Raw genomic sequence first — 26,963 nt, 5'->3', positions numbered from 1 at the left:
GAAACGCCCACTACCATAACGACTTTCACCACCGTCCGTTCACAAACAACTGATAAAGACCAGAGGCGGGGCTTTTTGTTACAAACCTACATAGGTTAGTACAGGAAGTAAGTCTGGAATTAATCACGGTTCGTTTCAGCTGTTCAGAATCGCTTCCTTCTTCTGTGAGTCAACAACTCCGTTTGTCGTGCACTGGGATTTTTTTAAACGTTGCGGACGTTTTTACATTCACAAACAGCTCTAACACACATTAAATGGAAGGTAATATTTGAAAAACCATAACAGGTGCACTTTAATGGATTTTATACCATTTGACCACTAGGGCCAGCAAACCCTGTCTCTCCTAGCTCATATAGCTGATATCTTCGCTGGACAGGTGCCCTGCCAAAAAAAAAAAAGTGGGGTCTGTCTCTTTAAGACAGGGCGAGCGTGTGAAATCTCTGTCTCCACCTCTGTCACTGTGTGGGCGTGGTTATCCCTGGTTTCTCCGCCCCCTATTCAGGAAGCCGGTGAGAGCAGCACTGTGAGAGAGAGAGAGACAGAATACACACACACTCACACTCACACACAAACACGAGCTGTTCCAGTCTGCCGCTGCCTTTTAGTCGGATGAACTTCCCTGATACCTGGACAGAATGTTAAATTAGCTTGTCTTTTGGACTAAACGTCTTTTCGTTTTCACCCAAGGACAGTACGGAACCGATTTTAGTCTAAATTCACGACATTTTTCTTTTCTTTTTTTGTTTATTTATTTATTTATTTTTAAAAAAAATCTTGATCTTTATGATGTGTTATTGTTTCGGTTGACACATTGACACGAAAGTGGATTTAATCGTGGCCGCGCTGTATCCCATCGCTCCAAGATGCTCCTGGTCTCCCAGCGGCTAGAGACACCTCGCATGGACCCATTAGTAAGTGCATGAGTTTTGTCATTTTTCTCTTGTCGCGCACCAGCTTTCTTTTCATGCGATGCGATGTGCTTGTGGTGTGAAGGACAGGAGTAGAGACAACCGAGAAGGCTAATTAAAGCTATTAAAACTTCAGCCTACGGCTGCGATTGACTTTGTTCGGACATCCTGTGGTTCTGACACACTGCCTGTGGAACTTGGAGGTGAAGAAGTCAGTGTTTAGCTTTGCTGTCAGGATGGTTGAAAACTTGAAGTGGGAAATCAGCAAGGTTTATTTGTGTGTGTGTGTGTGTGTGTACACTAGATAAGGCTGGGACGGTGCATTAAAGATTAACCCGCGCCGTCTCACGCACCTTCCGCACACGTTATTAAGTCCCTTATTGCCGTGATCACTGACGTGCTAGGCTATTTAACACCGCAAAGCCTCTCCGTTCCAGAGACCCAGCTTCCTGATCCTTGAGATCTGTCATTTCGATGCTTCCCGAATGCCCCGGACCGTGTTGTGGATCAGTACTGTAATGCACCCCGGCAATTGATCCCGGTAGTGGTTAAGCGGTGTGGTCTGCTTGCAGGAATAAAACCGGGGTTTATTGCAGGAGGAATGCGCGCTCAGCGGGGACGCGCATGCTGTAACAAAAGCGCGCCCGGGCACTGGGGTCAGCACGAAATCATCATCATCATCATCATCATCATCATCTCCTCACTGTGAGCACCAATGCTACTGTCGCAACGGTGTCCAAAACGTATAACAATTCCTGCGGATTGCAGCGAGATAAAAAAAGAAAGAGACTGAAATCTACTGAAATGGCACTAGCGTGCGGACCACATGATAGGGCTGTCAGTGTGTAGTGTGTACGGGATTAAGTACTAGAAGACCTGATGGGATTAAAGCACGCGACATAAGAACAACACGCGCGCACACACACACACACACACACACACACGCACAAAAAAAATGAGCTCCTCTTAAATGGGTTAAAGATACACACGCGCACACGCTCGCGCGCGTGAGAGAGAGAGAGAGAGGTGGGGGCTGTGTCTGTCGCTCAATAATCTCAGCCAATTAACTAAAGAGGAATGCTGAGCGTCAGGAGTGCTGTGGGAAACGCCGTCCCCCCCCCCCCCCCCCCCCCCCCCCAACACCCTCTCCTAAAAGCTTAAGCGTTATGGACAGTGAGAGAGACAGACAGTGAGAGAGAGAGAGAGAGAGAGAGAGAACATTATAGACTTTAATCTCTTAAATATCTTTTCTTGCATTCGTGAAATTGAAGAAACTCCCCGTGTGTTTCACTTTAGCTCATAGTGATGAAGGAAGAGACTGGACAGGATGTGATATGTGGAGATGATGAGGCTGGACAGGATGTGATATGTGGAGGTGATTAATGGAGATGGATTTTCACAAACACTTGACCAGTAGCTGAGTGTGTGGCATCTCAAGTATACCATGCAGCCCTTTCTATTTCTTTCTAAAACAACATTAGCAGTTGATGGTGTTTCAATGATTTTTTTTTCAGCATTGTGTAAGGTGTCCTCGTGCTGTATTCATATTTATGAATATTCATAAGCTCTATGACCCTTCACCACCCGGACTTATGGTGTTTAATGAGCGATGAAGCACTCTCCGGTCATTAACCTAAGCTGGAAGCACTGATCTAACTGTGTACAAGCACTCTGTGGTCTGCCACAAAGGCATGAAACCAACATCCGGTAGTTTTTTTTTTGTAACTGTATTATATATGTGTATTACCTCGCCGGGACAGAAGTAGTTTCTTTAAAAATGATGACTGTTTGCATGTCTACACTGTGATTTAAAAAAAAAAAAAAAAAAAAAAAAAAGAAAAAACCCTTGCAGCGGTTATTGAAGGGGAATTCCACTGTTTTTTTTTTTCTTTCAAAATGGAAGAATAATCGCTTTGTCAGAAAGTGAACAGTCATGCAGATTTTCTTTAAGAAGAAAGAGTTTGCTGTGTGTGGGATAGCAACCCCAGGCTACAACGTCTACAACACAGAGATCAACGTTTTCTTTTGTTAATGACACTACCAGGGTGCACTAAAATAGGTTACAATGCCAACAATGTTCAACAGCCTTTAAGGCACCAGTCAATATATTCATAACCATTCTGTATAATAACCATTTGTTCTAAGGGTTATTCGAGACTGTAAAGCCTAAGCAATTTTAAAGAGCACTTTGGCTCATGGCTGATAGCTATCACTGAAAGAGATGATCTGTGATTGTCCTGGGATCCTTAAAAAGCTGCTAATAGCAGTCACAGAGCATTGGGCTGGGCGATATGACAAAAATATCATAATCACAATACTTGAAGACGTTTCTAACAAACTGTCTGCAAAACGGTAGTAAAATAAACCAAAAAAAACAAAAACATTAAACTGAGTTTGACGATACTTTTCTTTAATGTCTACAAAGACAAAGAAGATTAAGTTGAAAAAGAATTATGTGTCGAATCAATGGCGTCTATTTAATTTAATTTGTCATTATTAAAACTGTTATAAAATGCATCACCATACCAACAATATCTCACAAAAGTGTATCGTGTAATCATTTATTATTATTATTATAATATCAATATATCACCCAGCCCTACAAAGCATCTCTTCTGAGTTTTATATGCAATGCTGATAATGATCAATATTTGTAACAAAACCATCAGGCTTTAAGGCAATATTCATTATCATTGTGTGTAGTAGCTCTCTGTTCTGAGGTAGATTAAATCTTCTGTAAGCATTTTTTAAGAACACTAAAAGAGATGTTTTCTGACTGTCCTAGGATCTATAAGAAGAAGAAGAAAAACCCTAATAATAATAATTAAACAAAGTCACTACCAACTGCAAACAGTCTTTAACGCACCAGTCAATGTATTCTTAGCCATTTTGTATCTGTTGTCTAAGGTAGATCTTGGAGACTTTAAAGCTGCCGTAAGCAATTTTGACTAAAATGATTTGACATCCTCCTACCTATAAAAGAGATGTCCAGTGACTGTTCTTGGCTCTGTAAAAAGCTACTAATAATTCAATACAGTCCAGCTGTATTAACTAAAGCTATAAATGATCTAGAAGTAAGGCATTAGTTTGATGAAATAGGGGTAGGCTTATAATTATGGCAGAGTTTTTGATGGAAAACATGAAAGAGAAGGCTGACCTTCGCCCGGAAGTTCCAGTATAAGACATTTCTTTGCTGACAATGACTTCAACTTCCAAACCACCTTTGGATTGAGGTTTGTTTGGACTCATACAGTGGCTAAGTCAGGAAGAAGTTAAGATGAATAGCTAACATCACTTACATAATCTTAAATGACTGGTTACTTTCACTGCCACTGTGAGTAATCTTCACTTGGTTCCTCTATAATGATCCACTTTCCAACAAATATGCCTGATTTCATAAGTTTATCTCTCAGTTAAAAAAAGAACGATCCGTGTAATTTTTGACACATATTGAAGGTGTATGATTTGTGTTGTATATTTATATCTATCATTATGGTATCCAACCACGTTAAGCAACTCTTCTAAAGCATGCATGATTCTGTGATTGCCAGAGGCAGCCAATTTAAAAAGCAGTGGTCAAAAACACAGGAGGCAACATCTGCTTGTAAAATCACGTAGATTACGTGCTAAATTAATTAGACAGCAGAGTCAGTTCGTCAGAAACAGAAGGTATTTTGGACTGGAATTTTTATTGAAGGGGGGAGAAAAACACAGCTTCATATAGAAATAAGAATCACAGAACAGAAAAAGGAAATAATTACACCTGCTTTCCGTTTGAACAAAATGTTGTCTGAATAGGGCTTGTAGCTGAAGGCTGTGTGGTGCTGGTAAAACACTGTGTAGTGGGCTTGCTGTAAATTAATTAACCTTTAGGGCTGATCTGAGCTTAGCTGTGGCTTCAGGGAGTTGGAGGTGGTGTTTGGCGCTTTCTACCTTGCATTTACATTTAATTATTTGGCAGAGAGTTTTCATCCATTGAGACCAACGAAAGTGTGCAAACAGCCGAAAGCCAGCAAATTAAAGAAGGTAATGATTCATAATTGGAGAGAGTAGAAACTAAAGCTGGCACATAGAAGTAAACATTAAAAAGGTGATTGCACTTACAAAGCAGACAAGTAACAATATAATTAACTTATTATTGTTGTTGCTATTAGTATTGTTGGCCTCGGTTTAAACCTGAGCTCACTTGCTGTCTGTGTGTGGTTTTACATGATCATGTGATGCTTGCATGGGTTCTCCAGTTTCCTCCTACTGTCCAAAAACATGTGCTAAATTGTTCCGAGGTGTGAATGAGAGAGTGTGTGTGTGTGTGTGTGTGTGTGTGTGTGTGTGTGTGTGTGTGTGTGTGTGTGTGTGTGTGTGCATGGTGCCTTGCATTGGACTGGCGGCCTTGCACACAGGATAGGTTATGGATCCACTGCAACCCTAACCAGGATAATATTATTATTATTATATTATAATGATGATGATGATGATTATTATCATCATAACAATTATTATGATTATCCATGCTCTATACTGCTGCCTATCCCAGGGAGCTCTGGGTGCAAGGCGGGGAAACCCTGGACGGGGTGTCAACCCATTGCAGGGCACAATCGTACACACATTCACACACTACACAAAATTTAGAGATGCCACAGCTTACAATGCATAACTTTGGACTGGGGGAGGAAAACGGAATATCTGGAGGAAACCCCCGAAGCACAAGGAGAGCATTCAAACTCCACTCACACACAGGGTGGAGGCGGGATTTGAACCCCCCAACCCCAGAGGTGCGAGGCAGATGTGCTGACCGCTAAGCCACCATGCCCCCAATTATTATTATAATTATTATTATAATAATTATTATTATTACTACTACTACTACTAATAATAATATTAGTAGTAGTAGTAGTAGTATTTAAAGTATTCCTAAGCCAGTTAGAAAGTTCAAATAAATACAATGTAGTGTCTGTTTTCTGTTGAAATACTCCCTACACTACACCCACGGTAAGTTTTCCCTGCACCGGATCTTTCTGCTCTTGTCGATTTGAACTGATCTCCGGCCAAATAAGTTCAGAGCGCTTTGAAGTCGCAGCTGAAGGGGGGGGGGGGGGGGGGGGGGGGGGGGGGATGCGCTGGAGTTGTCGGCAGTGCGGTGCTTAGATCCCTTTCAGAGCTCTCTGACACCGGCAGCACAGCCGTCACCGTAACAAGAGAGCGGCCGTACTAATGCCTTCGCGCATGCACTTGGATCCACCTCAAAGTTGCGTCGGAATTGGAAACAACAACGGCGTGCAAACTTTGGTCTCGCCGGCGGTCTTGAAGCATGAGATCAGCGAGAGGTTAGGAATGCGACGCTTCCTTTCAAAGACGCCGCCATAACCCAAATCAAAAGCGCGAAAATCTTCAAAGCCTGGAGCATCCAGAACAAAACAGTCCACACTCCTCCATCCTTCAGTTTAACTCTGTCTGTCTGAGTGACGGCTTTGGATCACTTTACCACTCTCCTCCCTTTTTTTTTTTTTTTTTTTTTTTGCTTCAGGATAAGAAGAGAACAAGATTTTGCTGATGCACAGCGGAGAACCATATGCTGCATGTTTGGAAGAGGGAGAAGGAGGGATAGCAGGGGGTAAGGACATGATGAAGGGAGGGAGAGAGGAAGAAAAGAGAGTAATTTTGACCTTGAATAATTATGTTAAGAAGGCTAACTGTTGTGTGATCAGAAGGAGCATCCACTGGTCATCATCTTCAAGACAGCCAGGAAATTATATTTACCTTTTTTTTTTTTTGGCCCATTTCCAGTTTAGAAATTCAATATTGAAACTAATGTAGTGGCATAACGCCTAGTAGTCTACTACGTGGAAAAACTTGCGTTCCAAGTCTGCACAATCAGAGTGACGCCTGATTCTCAACTGATCTTCATTATGTTTACCTCTCTCAAGATGCTACACTTCCAGATTTCAACATCTGTCTGAGCGTTTTATCGCGCTGCATGAGAACGAAGTCTTTCTTCTTTCCATTGATGAGACACTTCCAGAGTGGTGGACCCAAGGACGTTAATGACGTCTCTGTTGACATTGCTCATCATTGTCACAGGAGCCATGAAGTGTAAGGAGAAGGCGCTCACTTGCACTCTCCGAGCTCTTGAACCCCATCGAATAAATATCAACAGCTGTTATATCATCAAGCATTGTGAATATCTACTGGTCTCACCCCTTGCAAGCTGAGAAGCACTTTGCTTTCACTTCTGTCCAATATGTCCAGTTCCTCTGGAAACCTTTGATTCTATTAAACTGAAATACACTGCAGTTACTTCCTGGAGTCGGCAGATTTCTAAAAGCATAGTAATCATTCATAGAAAAGCAAACACAATGGTGTGTGATAAGCGTAGAAGAGTGCTGTCTGACTTATTACACTATATTACAGGAGGTAATTAGCACTCACAGTTTCTGTGAACGCACACAACGAAAGAAACAGCACCTACGTGGGTTTTGTAGACCAGAACGAAGTCGTCCAGTCTTCGGATGAACATTAGAAGGAGAAGAAAAGGGAAAAGGGAGTGTGAAGGAAAAAGAAAATGGCCGTTAACCTATGGAGTAAGATGCTCGTGTTTTCCTGCTATCATTATGGATTGCAGACCCAACTTTCCATCAGAGGGAACACGTGTGCGAGTGAGTGATGGGGAGAGAGAGAGATGGAGAGAATGTGTGAGCAGGAAAGAGAGAGAGAGGCTGAGAGTGAGCGGACGTGTGTGAGTGCGTCATTGTGACTATCAGGCAACCCTAACCAGGAAATAACAGTGTTGCCTAGGGATGGAAAACAAACAGGAGTCACATACCAAATATAAGATTGTGTGTTTTCCGTTCCTGTCTCTATGACTTTGCCGAAAACCGGCGAGCGAAAAGAGCGACGTCTACGTAAACCAAACCCACCCTCACTGCCTCTGAACTGAACCCAAGCTCAGTCCTGACTCTGAGACAAGCCCATCCTTTACTACGGACTCTCAGTGTGCGTTCAGTCTTGTTGCTAGCTGCTCAGGAGGTAGCTTATCAGCTCTTAATGCTTGCTTTAGATAAGTAGGAGAGAAAGGTAAAACAAAGATAGCACAGCGAACAGCTTCGCATGTCTGTTTCATCAGTCTGTTCTCAGGAACCCTTGTACTATCCTTTTTGGGGGGAAAATGAAGGAAGTAACACTGGCTTCATCTATTTTGTGCATTCACCTGTATCAGCTCACAGTGAAGAATCCCAGACGCTTTCATTTTTTTTTTTTGTACGCAATATAAAGTGGTAGCACAGAAGCACGGTGTGATTAGCTGTGGATTAGATGCGATTAGATTAGTGTGGAGAGGTATCAAAACAGGAATTATTCCTTTGTTGCCGATCTTTAGCCTCCAATCATCCATCGACTACGAAGCGGCATATGAGTCGAACATCTGCTGTGCCTCATTGCCTAAAGGAATGTTCTACGTCTGAAACATCACCCACATATTAATTTCACAGATTCATTTAATTGCAGTGGAGGCTTTAATCCAGCGGCAGTCAGAATGTGATTTACATTTCTCTAGCCTGTACATTTCTTAAAATCTTAATCCTATAATCTCAGATTTGATCAAGTGTGTTATCTGTCTAGATTTTTACATGTGTCTCGAGACTACACATAGGAGGTCAGTCTTCTTCAGTTGCATTTTCTCTATTAGAGGGATTCTGATTCACATATGCTTGGATTTGGAAGCAGCTGTGAATGAATTATCTTTATAATGTTGACATATTGAAAAGCAGATAATCTAAATGTACATGTTTAATATTCATTTTCCAATACGAAAAGAATGACCTAGAAGTGCTTAGCAATTACTATCTTATCTGAATCAGTTTTTTTTTTTTTTTTCTTTCTGTGCCAGAATCGAACTAGACTAAAAATCTAACTAAACCCTACTGTGATTTGGGTCACATGAGGAGCCTAAATCTCCCCCGCGCCTCATCAAACCCCTTTCCATCCTTCTCTCTCCCCTCCTCTATGAAGAAGCATTGCATCATTGTCATGCAACATGTACTGCAGACCTTTGTTTGGTGATTTCCACCTTGCATCATCATAACACACACACACATAGAAAAGCGAATTGGGTGGCAAGGCTGTAGGTAGCAAAGAACTTTGTGTAATTTTGCACTGGGTGAGAGGGAGACAGATATTGTGATGAAATTGAGTGTAACCGAGGGGAAATGGATATGGAATGCCTTTGGTCTATATATATTATATATATATATATATGTGTGTGTGTGTACGTGTGCGTGCGCGCTGGTGGGGGGGTTTGGGTTAAGGTCTAGTAGAAGTATGAATGCAGTGTTGGGCTGGTGGCTTGGAGAAAGTTGGGTTCTTGTTCTTTTTTCAGTCCTTTTCGGCTCTGGGTTTTTGAGGGGTCTCCTACCCCGTTGTTCCCCGAACAAAACGCTGTCGAACGAAAGCGAGTGCTGACCTCAGGAGACGAGAGGTGGTGTGTGTGTGTGTGTGTGTGTGTGAGCACGAGAGAGGAAGAGAGATACACATACATGTATATTTCTCCCGGATATTTCCCATTAAGAGCAAAAGTTTGCATCCCTCATGATTTCTGCATCAAACAAGGAAACACCAGCTATTCTTTACAATTTATCTACAACAACATCAAAGGAATTCCAAAAACAGTGGAACTATGGGTGCATCCTGCAGCAAGACAACCCACAACATAAGGAAGAGCAAGAAGTTTTATTCAAGTTTTTATTTTTATTTGATCATTTTATTGGCCAAGCAGTTTGCTCAGAGTGAGTCCACTGATATGAGGGGAAATGAGCAAGGGAAATATGAGAACAGAGAGGATCCAGAAGCTGCTTAGAGGACTGGAGGAAGCTATAAGGGCAAAGGTCATGTATCCAAGTTATTTGAGAATATGTATATTATATTCAAAAAGGGAAATGAACTGATATGTCATTTTGCTTTTGTCACTATTGATAGCATAACATACAATAGTGGGAGCATGTTTGTTAATAAAGGAACATTTGTGAAACCAAAAACACACTAAATGTTCTTTGTTTTATCGTAGGAGCATGCTAATTGTTATCTTCTTTTCTTTTTTTTTGCAATTAACTGTAGCTGAATAACTTCATTTATAGCTTTCTCTTCTTGTAGTTAGAAGTCTCTGACCATCAAGTCATTTACTAAAAACGTCGACCTGACTACTAAAATCAAAAGCGCAAAATTAACCCAGTAACGAAAAACAAAAATCTCTGCTTATTATTCTGCTGCACAAACCTCAGAAGCTCTAAAGTCAGCCGTCATTTTAATCTGATAAACACCTTTTGGGTTAGATGAACTTGCAGGACAATATATTCTACTGAAGCACTCAAACTCTCATTTGCACACACATATAGTACGCACACAGAGACAACTCGGCTTTCATCTGTGGTCCAAAGTAGCATTACCCAGAATTCCTGGCCCGACATAATGCACTGATTCCCAGAAGCAGCTGTCGTAGTAACCTTGGCAGCTTTTCACAAGTTGTGATCTTTTTTTTTTCCCTCCTCTTCTGCTTTCTGAGTGATACAAATGGAATTGAATGTAAATTATTCATTAGCAGAAATGGTAGGGGAATGTGTTTATTTATTCATACACAAAGACAGACACAATTTTGTCTATAACTTTATTCAGTTCAAGAAGAAAAACTATACAGGATGCAGTCAAGAATGACAAGAATGTGTGTGTGTGTGTGTGTGTGTGTGTGTGTGTGTGTGTGTGTGTGTGTGTGTGTGAGAGAGAGAGAAAAAGAGCGATAAAGATCCATCTACTAATGGTGTTGTATTAGGAAATATTACAGATCTGCCTTTTACATTGTTGTCTTGTTGTGTTGGCTGAATATGGTATTCTAGGTCACTCCCCACCTCCCAAGTTCCCTTGTGTCGTCCATTAACTGTGTCTGTTGGTGTGTGTGTGTGTGTGTGTGTGTGTGTGTGTGTGTGTGTAAAGCATAAGTGCCAATATCAGACACTAACAGTTATCTGTTGTTTTGTCCCTAAAGACGTACATGAAGTGTTCTTGAACATTTCGATTCTTTGTGCTTTGCTTGTATAGCCCTTTTTTTTTTTCCTTTTCTTTTTCCTTTTTTTTTTTTTTTTTTTTACCCCAAACTTACATTATTTACTGTTACACCAGGCTGCACTTTATGGAGGTTTTTCCATTGTACGTTTCCATTGTTTCTCCGTCACTCGTCAGCTACAAATGTGTATACATTTTTCCTTTCTTTCTCATTTCTCTCCTCTTTCCCTTCCTTCCTTCCTTCCTTCCACCCACCCTCCTATATTTTTTTTTTGCATACGATCCCTATAATTTCGCTCTCTTTCTCACAGTGTCTTATTTTATTCACACACTTACTCACGCTGGCCCTCGTACTGGCGCCGTGATTAAGGGAGTTTTTTTCCTTTGCGGTTCTGTGTTTGTGTGCGAGGTCAGCTAGAGTATCGGTAATAGTGGTAATAGTGTGCTTTAGCTGAACAGGGTGTCTGTTTGCACATCCACACTAACAGATTGTGGCACAGGGTTCTCTGAGTAACCTGATAGGGCCCTAACGTTGTGCTCTGCACCGTGGTTAGAGACTGACTCTGGTTACAATTGCACTAGACGCACAGCCTTCCCACATCCGACACCGTTCGTCGAGCACTGACCATCTGACCCATCGTGACCCCGGGTCACTGGAAGGGTGGAGTCGATGTAATTGCTATAACTGATTAATAGATGTTCAGGACTAATAGCATTTTCATTTAAGCATCGACTCGGGAGCTTCTCAGATAAATAACCATAATTACTGACTCATCCTGTTGCCGTGATGTACTGCATCTTTGAGTAATTGGGTAAAAAAAAAAAAAAAAACATCTTTGCGATGTGACTTGCTGAGACAAACGTGGAATTAAACATGCTGAAGTCCAAATAAGACGTTGTGACGAATATTCACTGTGGAGGTGTTCAGTTGAGAGCGGTTCACAAATGGCTTTGACCCCAGAAAATAAATAGAAAGGCAGATGGACACGGGGTTTTGTCTGAAACGAGAAAACATATTTTGCCCACTTGAAGTCTGACAAAGCTGCCAAACACTCCTGCTTCTTTCAGTTTGAACTGCTGCAATGTTTACACGGATTATAGTTCATCACACTGTTCACACTGTACAGTGTGCACTCCTTAATGCCGATAGAATTAGTGTATAGTCATTACTGTTACACACCTAGTTCAGTCAGTACTGCTTCTACTGGTTTCAGTTTATCTGTTTCAACATTGTTTGCACACACTCCCCTGCAAAAGTCTGCAAATTTCCACTCCCTGACTCACTATAGTCATTCTTTACTAGGTTTCACTTAGAAGTCTTGGTTTATGTTGATGACAATAGCACTTGTATAGTAGGTTGTGTGTTGCACCTGTTGTGGTGTCCAGCACGTTGTTGCTTAGTTTATTGGTTGTTATTGATTTTTGAGCTGAAACAAAAACCATATAATGAGTTTTTATTGGTCACATATACATTACAGCAGAGTGAAATTCTGTTCTTCGCATACCCCAGCATGTCAGGAACTTGGGATCGGAGTGCAGGGTCAGTCATGATACGGCACCCCTGGAACAGAGAGGATTAAGGGCCTTGCTCAAGGGCCCAACAGTGGCAGCTTGGTGGGGCTGGAGCCCGTGACCTTCTGATCAGTAACCCAGAGCCTTAACCGCCAAGCCACCACTGCCCCTCTTTTGTTTACTACTGTGTGGAAATAAAAGAATCGTTAAGTATTTAAGTGATTTTAAGGTGGCGGAATGATTGACAAATAAATAAATTCATCAGCTCTCGCACTGGGCAAAACTCACAACCAAAGTATATTTGCCCAATCTCATGTTCATGTCTGTTGCCCTAGTTAACTAGGGGAAAAAGCGGTAACTAACATAATTGAACTCAAAAGTATGGCATGCTTATCCATCCATCCATCCATCCATTCATTTCCCATACCGCTTATCCTAAACAAGGTTAACGAGGGGGAGAGTCCCCTGTATTCCAGGAATTCTGGTCACAAGGCGGGGGACACCCTGTACGAGGTGCCAACCCATCACAGGGCACAATCACACACACGCTCACACACTTTGGGCAATTTAGAGATGCCAGTCAGTCTACAACACATGTCTTTGGACCGGGGGAGGAAACTGGAGTACCCGGAGGGAACCCCCAGTTCATGGGGAGAACAAACTCCACCACACACACACACACACACACACACACACACACACACACACACACACACACACACAAGGCCTGAGGCAGGATTCAAACCCCAAACCCCGGAGGTGCGAGGCAAATGTGCTCACTACTAATCCACCATGCCCCTGGCAAGCTAATCATGCGCGTTAATACAGACTGTGGAAAGTAAGTGAGGACCTGAATCCCTGAGAGAGGGTGACTTAATATAGCTATGTTTTTTTTTGTTGTTGTTTTTTTTATCCTGCCCTGATAATGTCTCTGCTGATGAAGCATTATGTTTGTGCCTTTGACCAAAAGTCTTTGCCGTTAACATTTTGGCTATGAGCTGTGCTGTTTTCTTCATCACATGCAAAGATTATATTTATGTTTCAATTTTGAATAAAGTTTAAATGTGAGATGACTGCATGTTTTGCTAGCATTTGAGTTATACTTTATATATATATTTGCGCTACACTGTACTGTATTTGGCTCAATTTACACACAGTTTTCACATCTCTTTTCCTAAATCTGAAAAAAAAAAGCCTAACATTTGTTTAACATCATTAATATGTGTAGTAAATAGAGTTCCTACCAATAGCCAGACGACATACACTCACCGTCCACTTTAATAGGAACACCTGCTCAATTATATAGTTATCCAATAGCTTGTCAAAACTGGACAGTTAAATCACCTGGTCTTTTTCCAGTCTTCAGTTGTACAGTTTGGGTGAGTCTGTGCTCATGGCAGCCTCAGATTGTTGTTCTTGGCTGACAGGAGTGGAACCTGGTGTGGTCTTCTGCTGTTGAAGCTCATCCACCAAAATGTCTGATGTGTTCTGAGATGCTTTTCTGGTCACCACTGTTGTAAAGAGTGATTATTTGAGTTACTATAGACTTCCTGGCAGCTCGAACCAATCTGGCCATTTACCTATGATCGCTCTTATCAACAAGGCGTTTCCACCCACAAAACTGTCACTCACTCAATGTTTTTTGTTTTTCGACTGTTGTGTGTGAAATTCCCTGGAGTATTCTGAAATACTCAAACCAGCCCATCTTGTACCAACATTCATGACATAGTTAAAGTCACTGAGATCACAGTTTTTCTTCATTCTGATGTTTGATGTGAACATTAACTGAAGCTCTTGACCTGTATTTGCATGATGTTATGCATTGTGTCACTGGCAGATGATTGGCCGATTGGAGAACTGCGTAAATGAGCAGCTGTACAGGTGTTCCGTTTAAACTGGATGATGAATGTAGTCAGTTCAAGTGTCTAATACAGCACCACCTCATCAAGGTGCTTCGTAATATTCCGAAATATATGAACCAATTAGCATGTTACGTCTAAACAAATATATCAAATGCAATGTTTTCCTTTGCGAAAGTCAATAGGAAGTAGAGTTTTTTTTTCTTTCAACGATGGATGAGTGATGAGTGACAAAAAAAACACAATAGTTACCATTATATCAACCGCCGTCGGGCAACTGTGAATGAAAAGCTGCTAGTCTGGTGAATGCTACACATTCTGCTTTCCCAGGTGCCTGGGGTAATAATTTGTCCACCTCTGGATGAAGACAGTTCTCTGGCACCACTTCACTTTTGACAAGCAGCTCTGATAATACGGTGGACAAATCAGCCAATTAGAGCTAATATAAAAACACACAGAGCTATTTATTGAATACAAAACATCCATGAATTCTCTATGCCACTAACTTAAGCCACAGTTTACAAAGCATATTAGTTATGCTGACCAGATATGTCCACATTAGGATAATTGCAGCTCTTGTGTGTGTGTGTGTGTGTGTGTTTGTGTGTGTGTGTGTGTGTTTTTCTGCAATGTTTTATTTTTAGAGAACATGGGAATGGCGAGTGGGGAACGCTCATTTTGGCAAAGATATATGCTCAAGCGCATGCCACTGATACAGTCCTCATGGTTCACAGGAAACAAAGAGACAGGCACAATGTGTTTGTGTATGTTTTTCTCGACGAAAAGGATGTCTGGTTTAGAGAGAGAAAGAGGGGGAAAAAAAGGGTTTTAATTATTTATAAGGCAGTCTCTCACACACATCTGTATCTCCACTCCTCTCTGCTGCATTCTTAAGCTGTTACTGGAATATTGAAGCATTTGTTTTCGGAGGCACTTCATGAAACCTCCAGCATTCATCACTATGTAGCTCATACTTGGACTGGTACAATAACTGTAAAATTTCACTCGGAGGGAAAATATGCGTGTGAGTGTCTGTGTGTGTGTGTGTGAGTGTCTGTGTGTGTGTGTGTGTGTGTGTGTGTGAGTGCGTGCAGGTGGCAAATAGAGAGACAGTTTGCTACAGGCTAAGTATCTTTACCTTTAGTCTCGGGGGTCCAACAAACTGCTGATGATGTAATTGAGAAAGGGGTCATTAGGTAAAGCCGAGCTTGCCAATGCCCTAGTGTACGTTTCCACTGGATTATATCCACATAGCATCACCGTTTCCGACTTACTGTGGAGAGAAGTCAAAACGATAGTACACACCACCAATTTAACAGCATAATTTAATTGGGTAAGCGTGTACAAATTGTTGAAAATAAACATTATCGCACAATTACAGCAGTTTGTTTATAAAGCTAATGGTACTACGGCTTCAGTATACTGCCGATGCCACTGTATTGCTTTTTTTTTAACGGTAGTAATGTTAATACAGTAGTATTGTATGTAATGTTGTATGTGCAGCAGTTAATACTATTTTCACTCAAACGAAACATCTCGCTGCTTCTGCAGAACACACAAAGGTTTAAATCTTTAAAGAGTTCCTGTTTCCTAGTAAGCGAGCTAACGTTATGCTAACCGCTGTGTGTAAACACTAAAATTAGCCGTGTTTCATTGTAAGTGAGCCAACGTTATGCTAACCACTGTGAGTGAACACTAAAATTAGTCGTGTTCAATTGTAAGCGAGCTAACGTTGTGTTAGCCACTGTGTGTAAACATTAAAATTAGCCGTGTTCAATTGTAAACGAGCTAACGTTATGCTAACTGCTGTGTGTAAACACTAAACTTAGCCATGATTGATTGTAAGCGAGCTAATGTTATGCTAACCGCTGTGTGTAAACACTAAAATTAGCCGTGTTTCATTGTTAGTGAGCTAACGTTATGCTAAACGCTGTGAGTAAACACTAAAATTAGCCGTATTCAATTGTAAGCGAGCTAACGTTGTGTTAGCCGCTGTGTGTAAACATTAAAATTAGCCGTGTTCAATTGTAAACGAGCTAACGTTATGCTAACTGCTGTGTGTAAACACTAAACTTAGCCATGATTGATTGTAAGCGAGCTAACGTTATGCTAACCGCTGTGTGTAAACACTAAAATTAGCCGTGTTTCATTGTAAGTGAGCTAACGTTATGCTAACCGCTGTGAGTAAAAACTAAAATTAGCCGTGTTCAATTGTAAGCAAGCTAACGTTGTGCTAACCGCTGTGTGTAAACATTAAAATTAGCCGTGTTCAATTGTAAACGAGCTAACGTTATGCTAACTGCTATGTGTAAACACTAAACTTATTCATGATTGATTGTAGGCGAGCTAATGTTATGCTAACCGCTGTGTGTAAACACTAAAATTAGCCGTGTTTGATTTTTTTTTTTTTTTTTAACTGAAATAACATCAGTTATTTAATGTTGTGTTCATTCTTAGTTCTTCGAGGACAATTTCCGTTTGCATGATTTCGTTGCTCTAGAGAACAATAGATGAAATATGTGGCACAGTGAATTAGCTGCTTGCCAATCGTATGATTGTTCTTGAGTTTTCCAATAGCCAGTTATACATTCTCATTAATAACGTGGTTTATTTGTCTGTTTTTTATTTATATCTTTGTATTTCTGTAAATGTGTAAATTCATATTGTGATTTGAATTATGATTTAACACAATATTGCATGGTATCGTGATACTTCGGCTGCTATAGTATCATAAGATATGTTTAAGTTACCGTGACAACCCTAGTGCTAACAGTGGAATTAGTCTCAATTAGTAAATGCTTTAATTTTTTTAACCTCTTGAACTCCACACTCACTTTTCTTCCTCTCGTCACTATTTGCCATTAGTCATCCTGAATTAATAAGTAATATGACTGAATATGATTGATGAGTGAATAAGTGAACAATAGATATGTAAGATCTGAGTAAGAAATATTCGGTAGCTACTAGATTCCTGCTTTTGTTCATCGTCTTAGCATGTTTAGATTAACGTGTGTTATAATCCCTTCATTTAAAGACGTAACAAAATGCTGTAGCGGATGCAGAACAGCACTTGTTGTATTAGTGCTTTTTATTTTTTTCTCCTTTTTTCTAACAAACCTTGCTTCCATGTCAGTCATTGGTTTTCGTAACAGACACCAGACCTGCTTTCGTATGTGCTAGTACTCTAACAGTTTTAATTGGCCCAGATTCACTAAACCCTGGAGAGCTCTAAAATGAATTAAAATAGCTTAGGACCACAAAAATAGGGGGCTTCAAAGGAGTGGATTTTCTTTTGTGCATTTGTGATAAAGCTTACTTCAAAATGAATCCTCTGTCACTGTCACAGTGAGCCGTTGAAGCGCGGTAATTTTTTTTCTTTCCTTTACTTGCTGAGACAACAGTCACGTTATCAGCTATCAAATTGACACATTTGTCACAAGCTTGTGTCTTCTGTGTCAGAGAGACAAGTATCTGCTCAATCTGAGTCAAACTAACCACAGTCACTCATCTCCAGGTCAGAGCTTTGTAACAAAGTAGGCTAATCGCATTCGCATTACGGTAGGTAGTAAGCTTGGAGATGATTATCTCAGGTGAAATTCTCTGACTGAAAAAAAAAATCAAGTCATTGTCACTGAATCATAACGATTCACTTTGCTGTGCTCTGCGGTGATAATCCGATAATAATTGGCTTGGAGATGAGCTGTTGGATGCAGCGGGGGAGAGAAGCTGCTGGCTCATGGTGTGTGATAGTGCCGCTGTAGCGCCTCACTGGATTGTTTGCTGTTGCAACAGAGCGAAGGCTGGAAGGGAGGAGGAACATATTTCTCCCTTACACAAGCGTCCAAAACAAACATGGCCAGGACTTGAGCTCCTCTCCACTAGACCCAAAATTCCACAGCATCCACGCAGCCAAGGAATCTCTCTCTCTCTCTCTCTCTCTCTGTCTGCCTCACCATTGCTCTCTCGCTTGGCCCAATTCCCTCTCTTTCTCGAGTTTCAGATTTAAATACCTCTGAACATGTCATTTTAAATCATTAAAGTAATCTGTGTTGAGTAGTAAGTTAATGTCCGAGGAACATCTCTTACTCATTTTCCCATTTGACAGTTGATGGGAGAAAAAAAACCTATCATGCTAACTGAAAGCACTTCTCTGTAATACCTAGCCATCTAGCTAACTGCTAGTAGACAAGCTCACATTTGTCAAAACAATTAGGATTTCAGTGTCAGAGTTTGCAATTTGCATTGACAGTCTCTCAATTAGCTACTTAACAGTAGAGAAAAGCGTTAATAAGAATCCAAACTATTTTGTTAACCGCTAACACTGACTGACTTAGATAACTAGTCAACTAGCTTAGATCAAATCTAATAACGTAGACATGATGTACTGAGATTATACATCAAAGAGTTAGTTTTTTTGTTTGTTTGTATGTTTTATTTTGGGGTTGTTGCTTTTACAGAAATACTGACAAAAATAAAGCTCTGTTTTAAATGCTAACACGTTAGCCTTAACTAGCATAGCAGTATGTCATACCATACATATTATAAGGAATCATTACAAAATCAGTTCTTGAGTTCAGGGTTAGTTAGTGATCTTAGTTGTAATTACATTGACCTTTAAACCACAAATGTTTTAAAGGTTAATGTAATTACAACTGAATTATAATAGTAATTGTAACAACAGCAATTTGTCTGACTTTTTTTTTTTTTTTGCCTAGTTCTCTGCTTTTTTACTCTCTCTCTCTCTCTCTCTCTCTCTCTCTCTCTCTCTCTCTCTCTCTCTCTCTCTCTTTCTGCCTCCTGCTAGTCAGACAGATGTTTGTTAGCAGTTGGCCCTTAGAACAGATGCGCTCTTGTTCGGTATCGGTTCATCCAAAAGAGCATAGCATAGTTCAGTGCATGTTGTTGTCAGCCCACAAAACAACACAGACACACGCAACTCCCGAAAAGAGCTAAACATCTGAGAAACTGAAATCTTTACTCCGTTGATCTTTCTGATAAACTCTGCATCAAGCAAACATTACACATAAACACCCACTATTCCTAACTAAACATCTGTTTGAGAAGAGGGAGTAGAGACAGCGAGAGAAAGATAGAGAGAACTGACAGTGTTTTTCCAGGTGATGTTCACATCATGGAGAGAGAAAGAGAGAGAGAGAGCAAGCAGAAAACTAGCCGGTGAGTGTGGGAGGTAAAAAAACAGGAACGGCAGTCATGTCCGTTTTCATCCTCACGCTCCTGCTCTCACAGCCCAGCTGTGCTTCTCCCTCCAACCACATTAGGAGCTAATAAACATGGCACACACACACACACACACACACACACACACACACACATGCACACGCACACGCACAGCACAATGATTTCTCACCACATGTTTGTGCAGCTGCTGAAATGACTTCACTCGATGTATATGTGTGTGTGTGTGTGTGTGTGTGTGTGTGTGTGTGTACATGAGTGTGTGTATGTGTGTGTGTCTATACAAGCAGGAATATACATCTTAAAAGAGTAGTAATTAGTTGAGAGTAGACCATGTCAAGCGTGCACACACCCACACACACACATCTTGTTTTGCCTTCTTTGTGGAATATCTGCACTGACTTATGTATCACTGTAGTTAGACAATAAATGATACATATCCTTAACCTTAGTTAGCAATTTCTAGGCTTGTGAATGGTGCAACTAGTTAAACATTCACCCTTTTATTGGCTGATCATGAGTATGATTATGCATTATTTCCATCTTTAGCAGCCACTTCATCCTCTTCGGTGAATCCAAACCCTAGTCTGGGAACACTCCGAGTGAGGCAGGACTACACCCTAGATGGGACCCACAGTGCATCATGGACATGTTATTCATGATCTACAATGTATCATCTATTACAACTATTATTGTTATCCATAATCACTCAATTATGAAATTGAAATGGTTATGGTGTAGCCATCAGTTATTATGTACACCACCTTCCTCAAATTTCACCAGTGGGAAACAATGACCATTCCATTGTACATTTTTCACCAGTTTAAAATACAGTGGAATGCAAGCATGGTCTTCATCATACCCGTGTCTGTCATGCAATAGTGAGAATGTGAGCTAGTGTGTGAGAACTGTGAAGGAAAGTATAAAAATCAGAAAACGGCTATGGGGGTCCCCACAAAGAGCTACAAAAATACACACAGCAGTGCTGATGGCTACGTCTTCTAACACTTTGTTCACTGCTAAGAGGACGTAAAACAAGACAGAGCAAAATCCAATGGATTGGGGTGTGTGTGTGTGTGTGTGTGTGTGTGTGTGTGTGTGTGTGTGTGTGTGTGTGATATAGCATTGATCTCCTTAGCCAATTCCCTTTCAAGACAGGCTGCCTACATGGATAATAAGGATCACATTCACTCTCTCACTCCTTCTCGCTCTCTCTCTATCTCTCTCTCTCTCGGTGTCTCTCGCTCTCTTTTAAATTGTTATGACACTCAAGCACTTCAGTGTCTGCTGCTAAAATATTCCTTTTTAATGACTAATGAACATAAGGCTCGATTTCTCCCTTGGCAGATTATTAACATTTGGCACGTTGGCAGCGTGGTGCGCCGTAGACACATTCCTGCCTGCATTGCTATGCAGATACTGTGACGCCTGTACCCAGGGTCTTCATGCATTAATTCCGACCATCAAATCCCCCTTCATCCAGATTATTTGACTCCTCTGTAACTAAGAAGATTATTATTTTGGAGGTTCAGTCGTGTGTGTGTGTGTGTGTGTGTGTGTGTGTGTGGAGGCTGAGAAGGCGGGCCATGTTATTAATGCTTAAAAGAGTGCAGATGATTTGTCATCATGCCTGCCTGGATGAATCTGAGAGATACTGTCACTATATAATGTTCATCCATGCAATACTGAACTCATACATGTCTAAACACAGAGCTAAATTCACATTTATATATTTAAAACAATATATACATTTTTTGTAAATAAATTCATTTTGTATTCTTTTATAAAATAATTCCGAAAATCTTACTTGTGAGCTCAGTTTTGGAGCTCAGAAAAGAAACTCTGTGGCTCAAATTTGTTATGCGGACAACAGTGTATGTGTTTTTTTCTTTTCTTATCAATTACTACTACCATTTCTGCTTAAGGTGTAATATTTGTGTATTAAGTGCATAACTTTGTATATCAGGATGGAAATTGTGTTGTGTTGTCTGAGATGTGTGTGTTGAATGTATCGTGTTGTGACCAAGCACCAAGATGGTGGCTTGGTGGGGCAGTGGTGGCTTGGCAGTTAAGGCTCTGGTTTACTGATTGGAAGGTTGGGGGTTCAAGCCCCAGTACTGCCAAGCTGCCACTGTTGGGCCCTTGAGCAAGGCCCTTAACCCTCTCTGCTCCAGGGGCGCTGTATCATGGCTGACCCTGCGCTCTGACCCCAACCTCCTAATATGCTGGGGGATGCAAAAAAAAGAATTTCACTGTGTTGTAATGTATATGTGACCAATAAAGACTCCTTATCATTATCATTATATGACGAATAATGTATATGATTCTGATTCTGATAATTCCTGGAAACTATTAGCCACAAACGTCTGCCTGCTAAGTTAGCTAGCAAACGTAGCTAATGTAAGTGCTAAACAACATCAGGATTCAGTCTGAAACTGAAACCCCACACTTGATTAACTGGGACAAGAAAAAAATGGGGGGGTTTAATTAAATTTTGAAATTGTTTCATTTGTAATCCCAAATTTCTTGAGATTTGAACATTCACAGAACACACACACACACACACACACACACACACACACACACACATTCACCTTCTGTATGTTAAATATCAACAATTTTGGCACAAGCATACACATCAATTTTCACTAAGTGTTCTGGATGTCATGTTTTGATACCTTTGACCCAAGGTAACCTCTCCCACTATGCTATTTGAATGCAATGTATTAATAATAATAATTTATTAATTTTTTTTTTACATACTGAGCATTGCCCATTTCCTGTATAAAGTTTGTGCTGTTTATGGCATATGATTAGACATAGACCGGGCTTATTGTCCCTTTCTCTGCAAACACAATCAGACTTGCAGTTAATCCGGTAACGCAATACGTCAGTGCAAGTCTTATTAACCTGTAAATTCTTTAGGATACTGAGACTTTTTGCGGTTGTGAAAATAATTATATACCGTGAAAAGCGCAAACTTTACGTGTGAAGTGGGCAATGCTCAATATGTTTAAAAAAAAAAAAAAAGTGTTGAGTTCATTTATTTATTACATATAGAGCTTATTCATTAAGCGTAGAGGCAGTGGTAGAGGTGGGATTGATTAGCATACGTTGGTGCAGAACGTCTCACTCGACTGAAGGTCTGATATGTTGCTGTGCAAGATATGCCTGTCCAGATCGTTGATATTCGATATACAGGAAGTGCTGCAAATAAGTTGCATGCCAAATTTGTTTCTGCGAGACTGGCGCTTTGAAATCTTCTTAACCGGTTTATTATTCTTCTTTATTACATTTAAAACTCCATGTTTAGAGAGGAAGCGTTTAAGAGCCGAGTGTCTTTTATACACCTGCTCCGGTTTAAAAAGCCAACCTTCAAGCTTCATACAGCTTCATAATGACAACAATCACGTACACAGGTACGTTCCGCTGAGCCGAGTGCTGAGGCTTATGAATCTCGATGGGATACATCGCATTAGTAAATGACACATCTGAATGACAGCTGTGTAAATAATATAAATATGCACATCTGCGTGAGTCCGGGTTTTACTGCTGTAAGAGCAGGGCCTGCACACACCTGGTGCTTGACACACACACACACACACACACACACACACACACACACACTCTTAACAAGCCCCTTTAAGAGAGAACCCCCTTGGGTATTTCGCTCTGTACAAGCAGACCTGAGTGGTATGTTCTGCACTTAAGATGGAGTGCTGCGTCCCGCTCTCGTTATTTCATTAACTGCAAATATCACCGGTGTATATTGTATACATTCTCACTCAAGTGCACTTTAACGCCACTTATATCCTAATCTAGTGTTCTTTTAAACATGGCTTCAGGTTATAGCGAGTTTGAGGGCAAGCGAAGAGTGATATTGGTTCAATGAAAAGGCATTCAGCGGAGGTGGAGAGGACAGATAGAGAGAGAGAGGGGGGGAGAGAGAGAGCGAGAGCGAGAGAGAGAGAGATTGCAGTGGGCTGGAGAAATCAACAGCCTGCAGTGTGTGTTGTACAGGGACTTGCCATCAATAACTAGCTCCTCTTTTGCCCCCTCAAGGACGTGTTAATACACACAGACACTAATGCACACACATATACAGGATGACAGTATACACACACATGCACACACACTTTGGGTCTACATGGCGCCATTTTATGAGGGCTTTAATTGCTGTGACGTGTTGGGGAAAACGCTACTGGGTGAGAAAGAGGCAGTGCTGAGATTTATTAGCAGGGAGAGAGAGAGAGATGAAGGATGGTGTTAAACAGATCGAAACAGTGAGTATGAATGAAGATAAGTGCGAGATCTGTGTGAGGTTGAGGCAAAAGGAAAAGGGAGAAGGAAGGAGAGCTCAGTGTTGTGTTTGAGATTAAACAAAGGTACAAAGCGTAGGCAGTTATGAACCCGTGCTTATCTAAAAGCGGGATTTTAGACGCAGCATGCTGGAGAGGAAAAGTGAACTTTTTTTTTCTTTCTTCTTTTTCTTCCCACCTCATATCGCATATCACATATTCTTCTCTCACCCACATAACAAACAAAAGCCCTAATTAGGGAAGGAGACGGAGATGGTTTGGGGAGAGGAGGGTGATGCAGGAGGTTCAAGGTAGGCAGATTCCCTCGTCGTCTCATCCCGAAGAGTCGCCTTTATCAAAGCGGGACTTTGCATGTCTGTGAATGAAGTCTTAGATACATACATAGAGAGAGAGAGAGAGAGAGAGAGAGCGAGAGAGAGAGAGTTTGGCTCTTAGGGGGTCTCTATAATCAGTGAGGAGGGGATTCGAGGTGGGAGATGTGGGGTGAGAAAAGAGAAAAGGAAAGCAAAGAAAGGAAGAATGATAAATAGAGGGAGGCCAGCCTTGAAGTACAGATCCTGAGGAAGGAGAGAGCTGGTGGACTGGAGCAAGGTCGAGTGATTCATTTAAAACTGCTTCTCTGACAGCAGCAGCCCTCCACATGAATATTTATACCGCTTTAACAACCAGTACGAGACGCCGAGCCCAGCAAGCATGTATCTGTGCGTATTCATCTCTGTGTGTGTGTGTGTGTGTGTGTGCGCATGCGTGTTGCTCAGTACAAACTCGGGTAATTAACGCACTCTCTCACTGTTTGTTGCTTTGAGGATTTTGGGAAACCTTGGCTTTGTAACCTCTCTCCACATTTCATAAAACAAACCCATGATTTTTTTTTTTTTTATCTTTCTCTCGTACACCGTCTCGTCTCAGCTTGGAAGGTGGCGTAAAGGTTCGTGACACACACCTTGACCACTTCCTTCATTAATATTTCATGGCTGACCTCTTTGCAGTTTGTGTTGATTAAAGGGGGATTTGATTAGAGCACATTTTTCTGAACTGTGTTTAATCCAGTGAAATAGATTTCTTTGGAGGTTCATAGCTTTTAGTCTCTCTCTCTCTTTCTCTCTTTTCCACTTCCTACCTCTCCATTTTGTCCTTTGTTTGACTCTCTCTGAGTGTGTGTGTGTGTGTGTGTGTGTGTGTGTGTGTGTGTGTCCTTAGGGAGATCCCCTCAATAATGGGCTGAGGGCAGTGCAGTGCAAGAGAAACAGCTCTTCGTCTTTTTCTCTCCATCCTTCACCACCTCATTTCATTCATCATATTTCTATCTGTTTCTCTCCTGCAATGTCCATGTCTCTTCTTCTCTCACACACTCTCTCCAAAAGACACACATGCCATCTTCTCCCTAAATATATGCATCTCTATAGTTCTCTCTGTCTCTGTGTGTGTGTGTGTGTGTGTGTGTGTGTGTGTGTGTGTGTGTGTGTGTGTGTATGTGCCATTATTGTAAATGTTTGCAGAGAATTTCAGTGAATGCATGTGCACACTAGTGTGTGTTTATGAAGGTGTGTGTGTGTGTGTGTGTGTGTGTGCAAAGGGAATAGAGCAGTGTGTGTGTGTTTAAACTATAATGAGGTGGTGCTCATTAATATGAAGCTCAAAAGCTTGTTTTCCTTTGCCAGCAGAAGACAAACTGTGTTTTTAATTAGGGTGTGAGTGTTTGTGTGTGTGTGTGTGTGTGTGTGTGTGTGTGTGTGTGTGTGTGTGTGTGTGTGTGTGTGTGTGTGAGAGTGAGAGAGAGAGAGAGACTAGTTTCAGCTAGAAGTTAAGCCAGATTCACCAGCACTTTAACCGGAATCCATGATGCTTGAAATACAAGAACTTGTCACATTTGAAATACTAATTAAATTTCAAATTCACACACATCTGTTTAGATTTAAGTTAGAAACTTCCAATGAGTGGAAATTTGCCAATTTTTATTCACGTAGTTATAAAAGTTCAGGCCATGGAAGCTCATGGAAGACATTTCTCCGAAAGGAAAATGAAGCCACATTAATCAAACTCATTCCTGGCCAATCACAACACATCTGTGAGGTCATGTGCTTATAAACATGTTTCTGAGCGTACACGTTAGTTAGTAGTCCCGTTGCCTCAGCAACACCGTGTGTTTGCATAAATATAATTGGGCTTGACAAAAACAGAAATGCTACAGCAACATTGTGTAGAATTTCCAGCAATAGAAATGATCTTGTCCGTTGGAAATGAAATGTGTTTATGAACCCTGCTATCTCCAGGTACACCACTCACACGCCAAAACTACACTCCTGGGTCAAAAAAAAAAGGACCAAGCACAAAATTGCTAAATATTAAGCTTTTAATGGTCTTAAGGATAAATTATTGGTCAGAAAATTAACAAGAATGAAGCAAATGCACTCCTGAGGCATCATGTGCCACAATTTACTCGTTTACTTTTGCTGCAGTGAAACGTTTGGGGAGAAAAGCTAGAAACAGAGAATTTCACTGATATAGTCTTCTTGTACGCAAAGATAACATCATGATGAGGATTAAAATGTTTGCTGTGAAATTCCAACTAATACACGTCTGGGTTTACAAGCAAAAATAAATAAACTAAAACAATACAATTTTTCAAACTGTCTGCAAGTTTACCCACAAATCTTAAACATTTGAACTTCCCATTCAAAATGGAAGTTTTGTGGCTTTCAGTATGAATATGTCAGCCTTAAGGTTATCTATATGCTAGTGCGCTCCAAAACAATGACAAAATTCACATTTCGAAGATTTATGCATTCAAAATGCATAATACAGTCTCTCTGTACCACCGAAACGGATACACAAGTTTGATGACCTCATTCCGCAATTCAGCTTCTCGTCAGATTTTCTGTCCAATCGAACGCTCGCTAGAATCTGAAATGTCCCGCCCCCAACAGTTGTAAGTTTTCTGGCTGTGAGATAAGTTAAACGCTATTGGCTATTTTAAAAAACGTGGCGGGGCTATTCGATATGTCCCGACATGACTTTCTGTTTCAGTGGAAATTTACGTCAATAGACTGAATAATGCCACACGTTTCAAGGCACTTCAATGGGACTTTAAAGAAATCAAAGGAAAGAGCTATCTCATACTAAGT

The 26,963-nt window shown here is 40.9% G+C and overlaps 1 protein-coding gene across 1 annotated transcript in view; it reads left to right on the top strand.

Annotated features, from left to right (window-relative positions):
* Nucleotides 1-459: 459 nt before the first annotated feature.
* Nucleotides 460-26,963, top strand: part of si:ch73-211e3.1 (mastermind-like domain-containing protein 1) — an 83,104-nt gene continuing 56,600 nt past the window's right edge. The window contains exon 1 of the mRNA XM_017471722.3: nucleotides 460-911. Within this exon, the coding sequence (XP_017327211.1) occupies nucleotides 864-911 (48 nt within the window). The 5' untranslated portion in view covers nucleotides 460-863. The remainder of the gene's footprint in view (nucleotides 912-26,963) is intronic.

The sequence above is a fragment of the Ictalurus punctatus genome, chromosome 7 (assembly GCF_001660625.3).
Source record: "Ictalurus punctatus breed USDA103 chromosome 7, Coco_2.0, whole genome shotgun sequence".
In the NCBI taxonomy this organism is placed as follows: Eukaryota; Metazoa; Chordata; class Actinopteri; order Siluriformes; family Ictaluridae; genus Ictalurus; species Ictalurus punctatus.
Note: the sequence above shows the minus strand (reverse complement) of the source record. Positions and strands in the feature narration are given on the sequence as shown.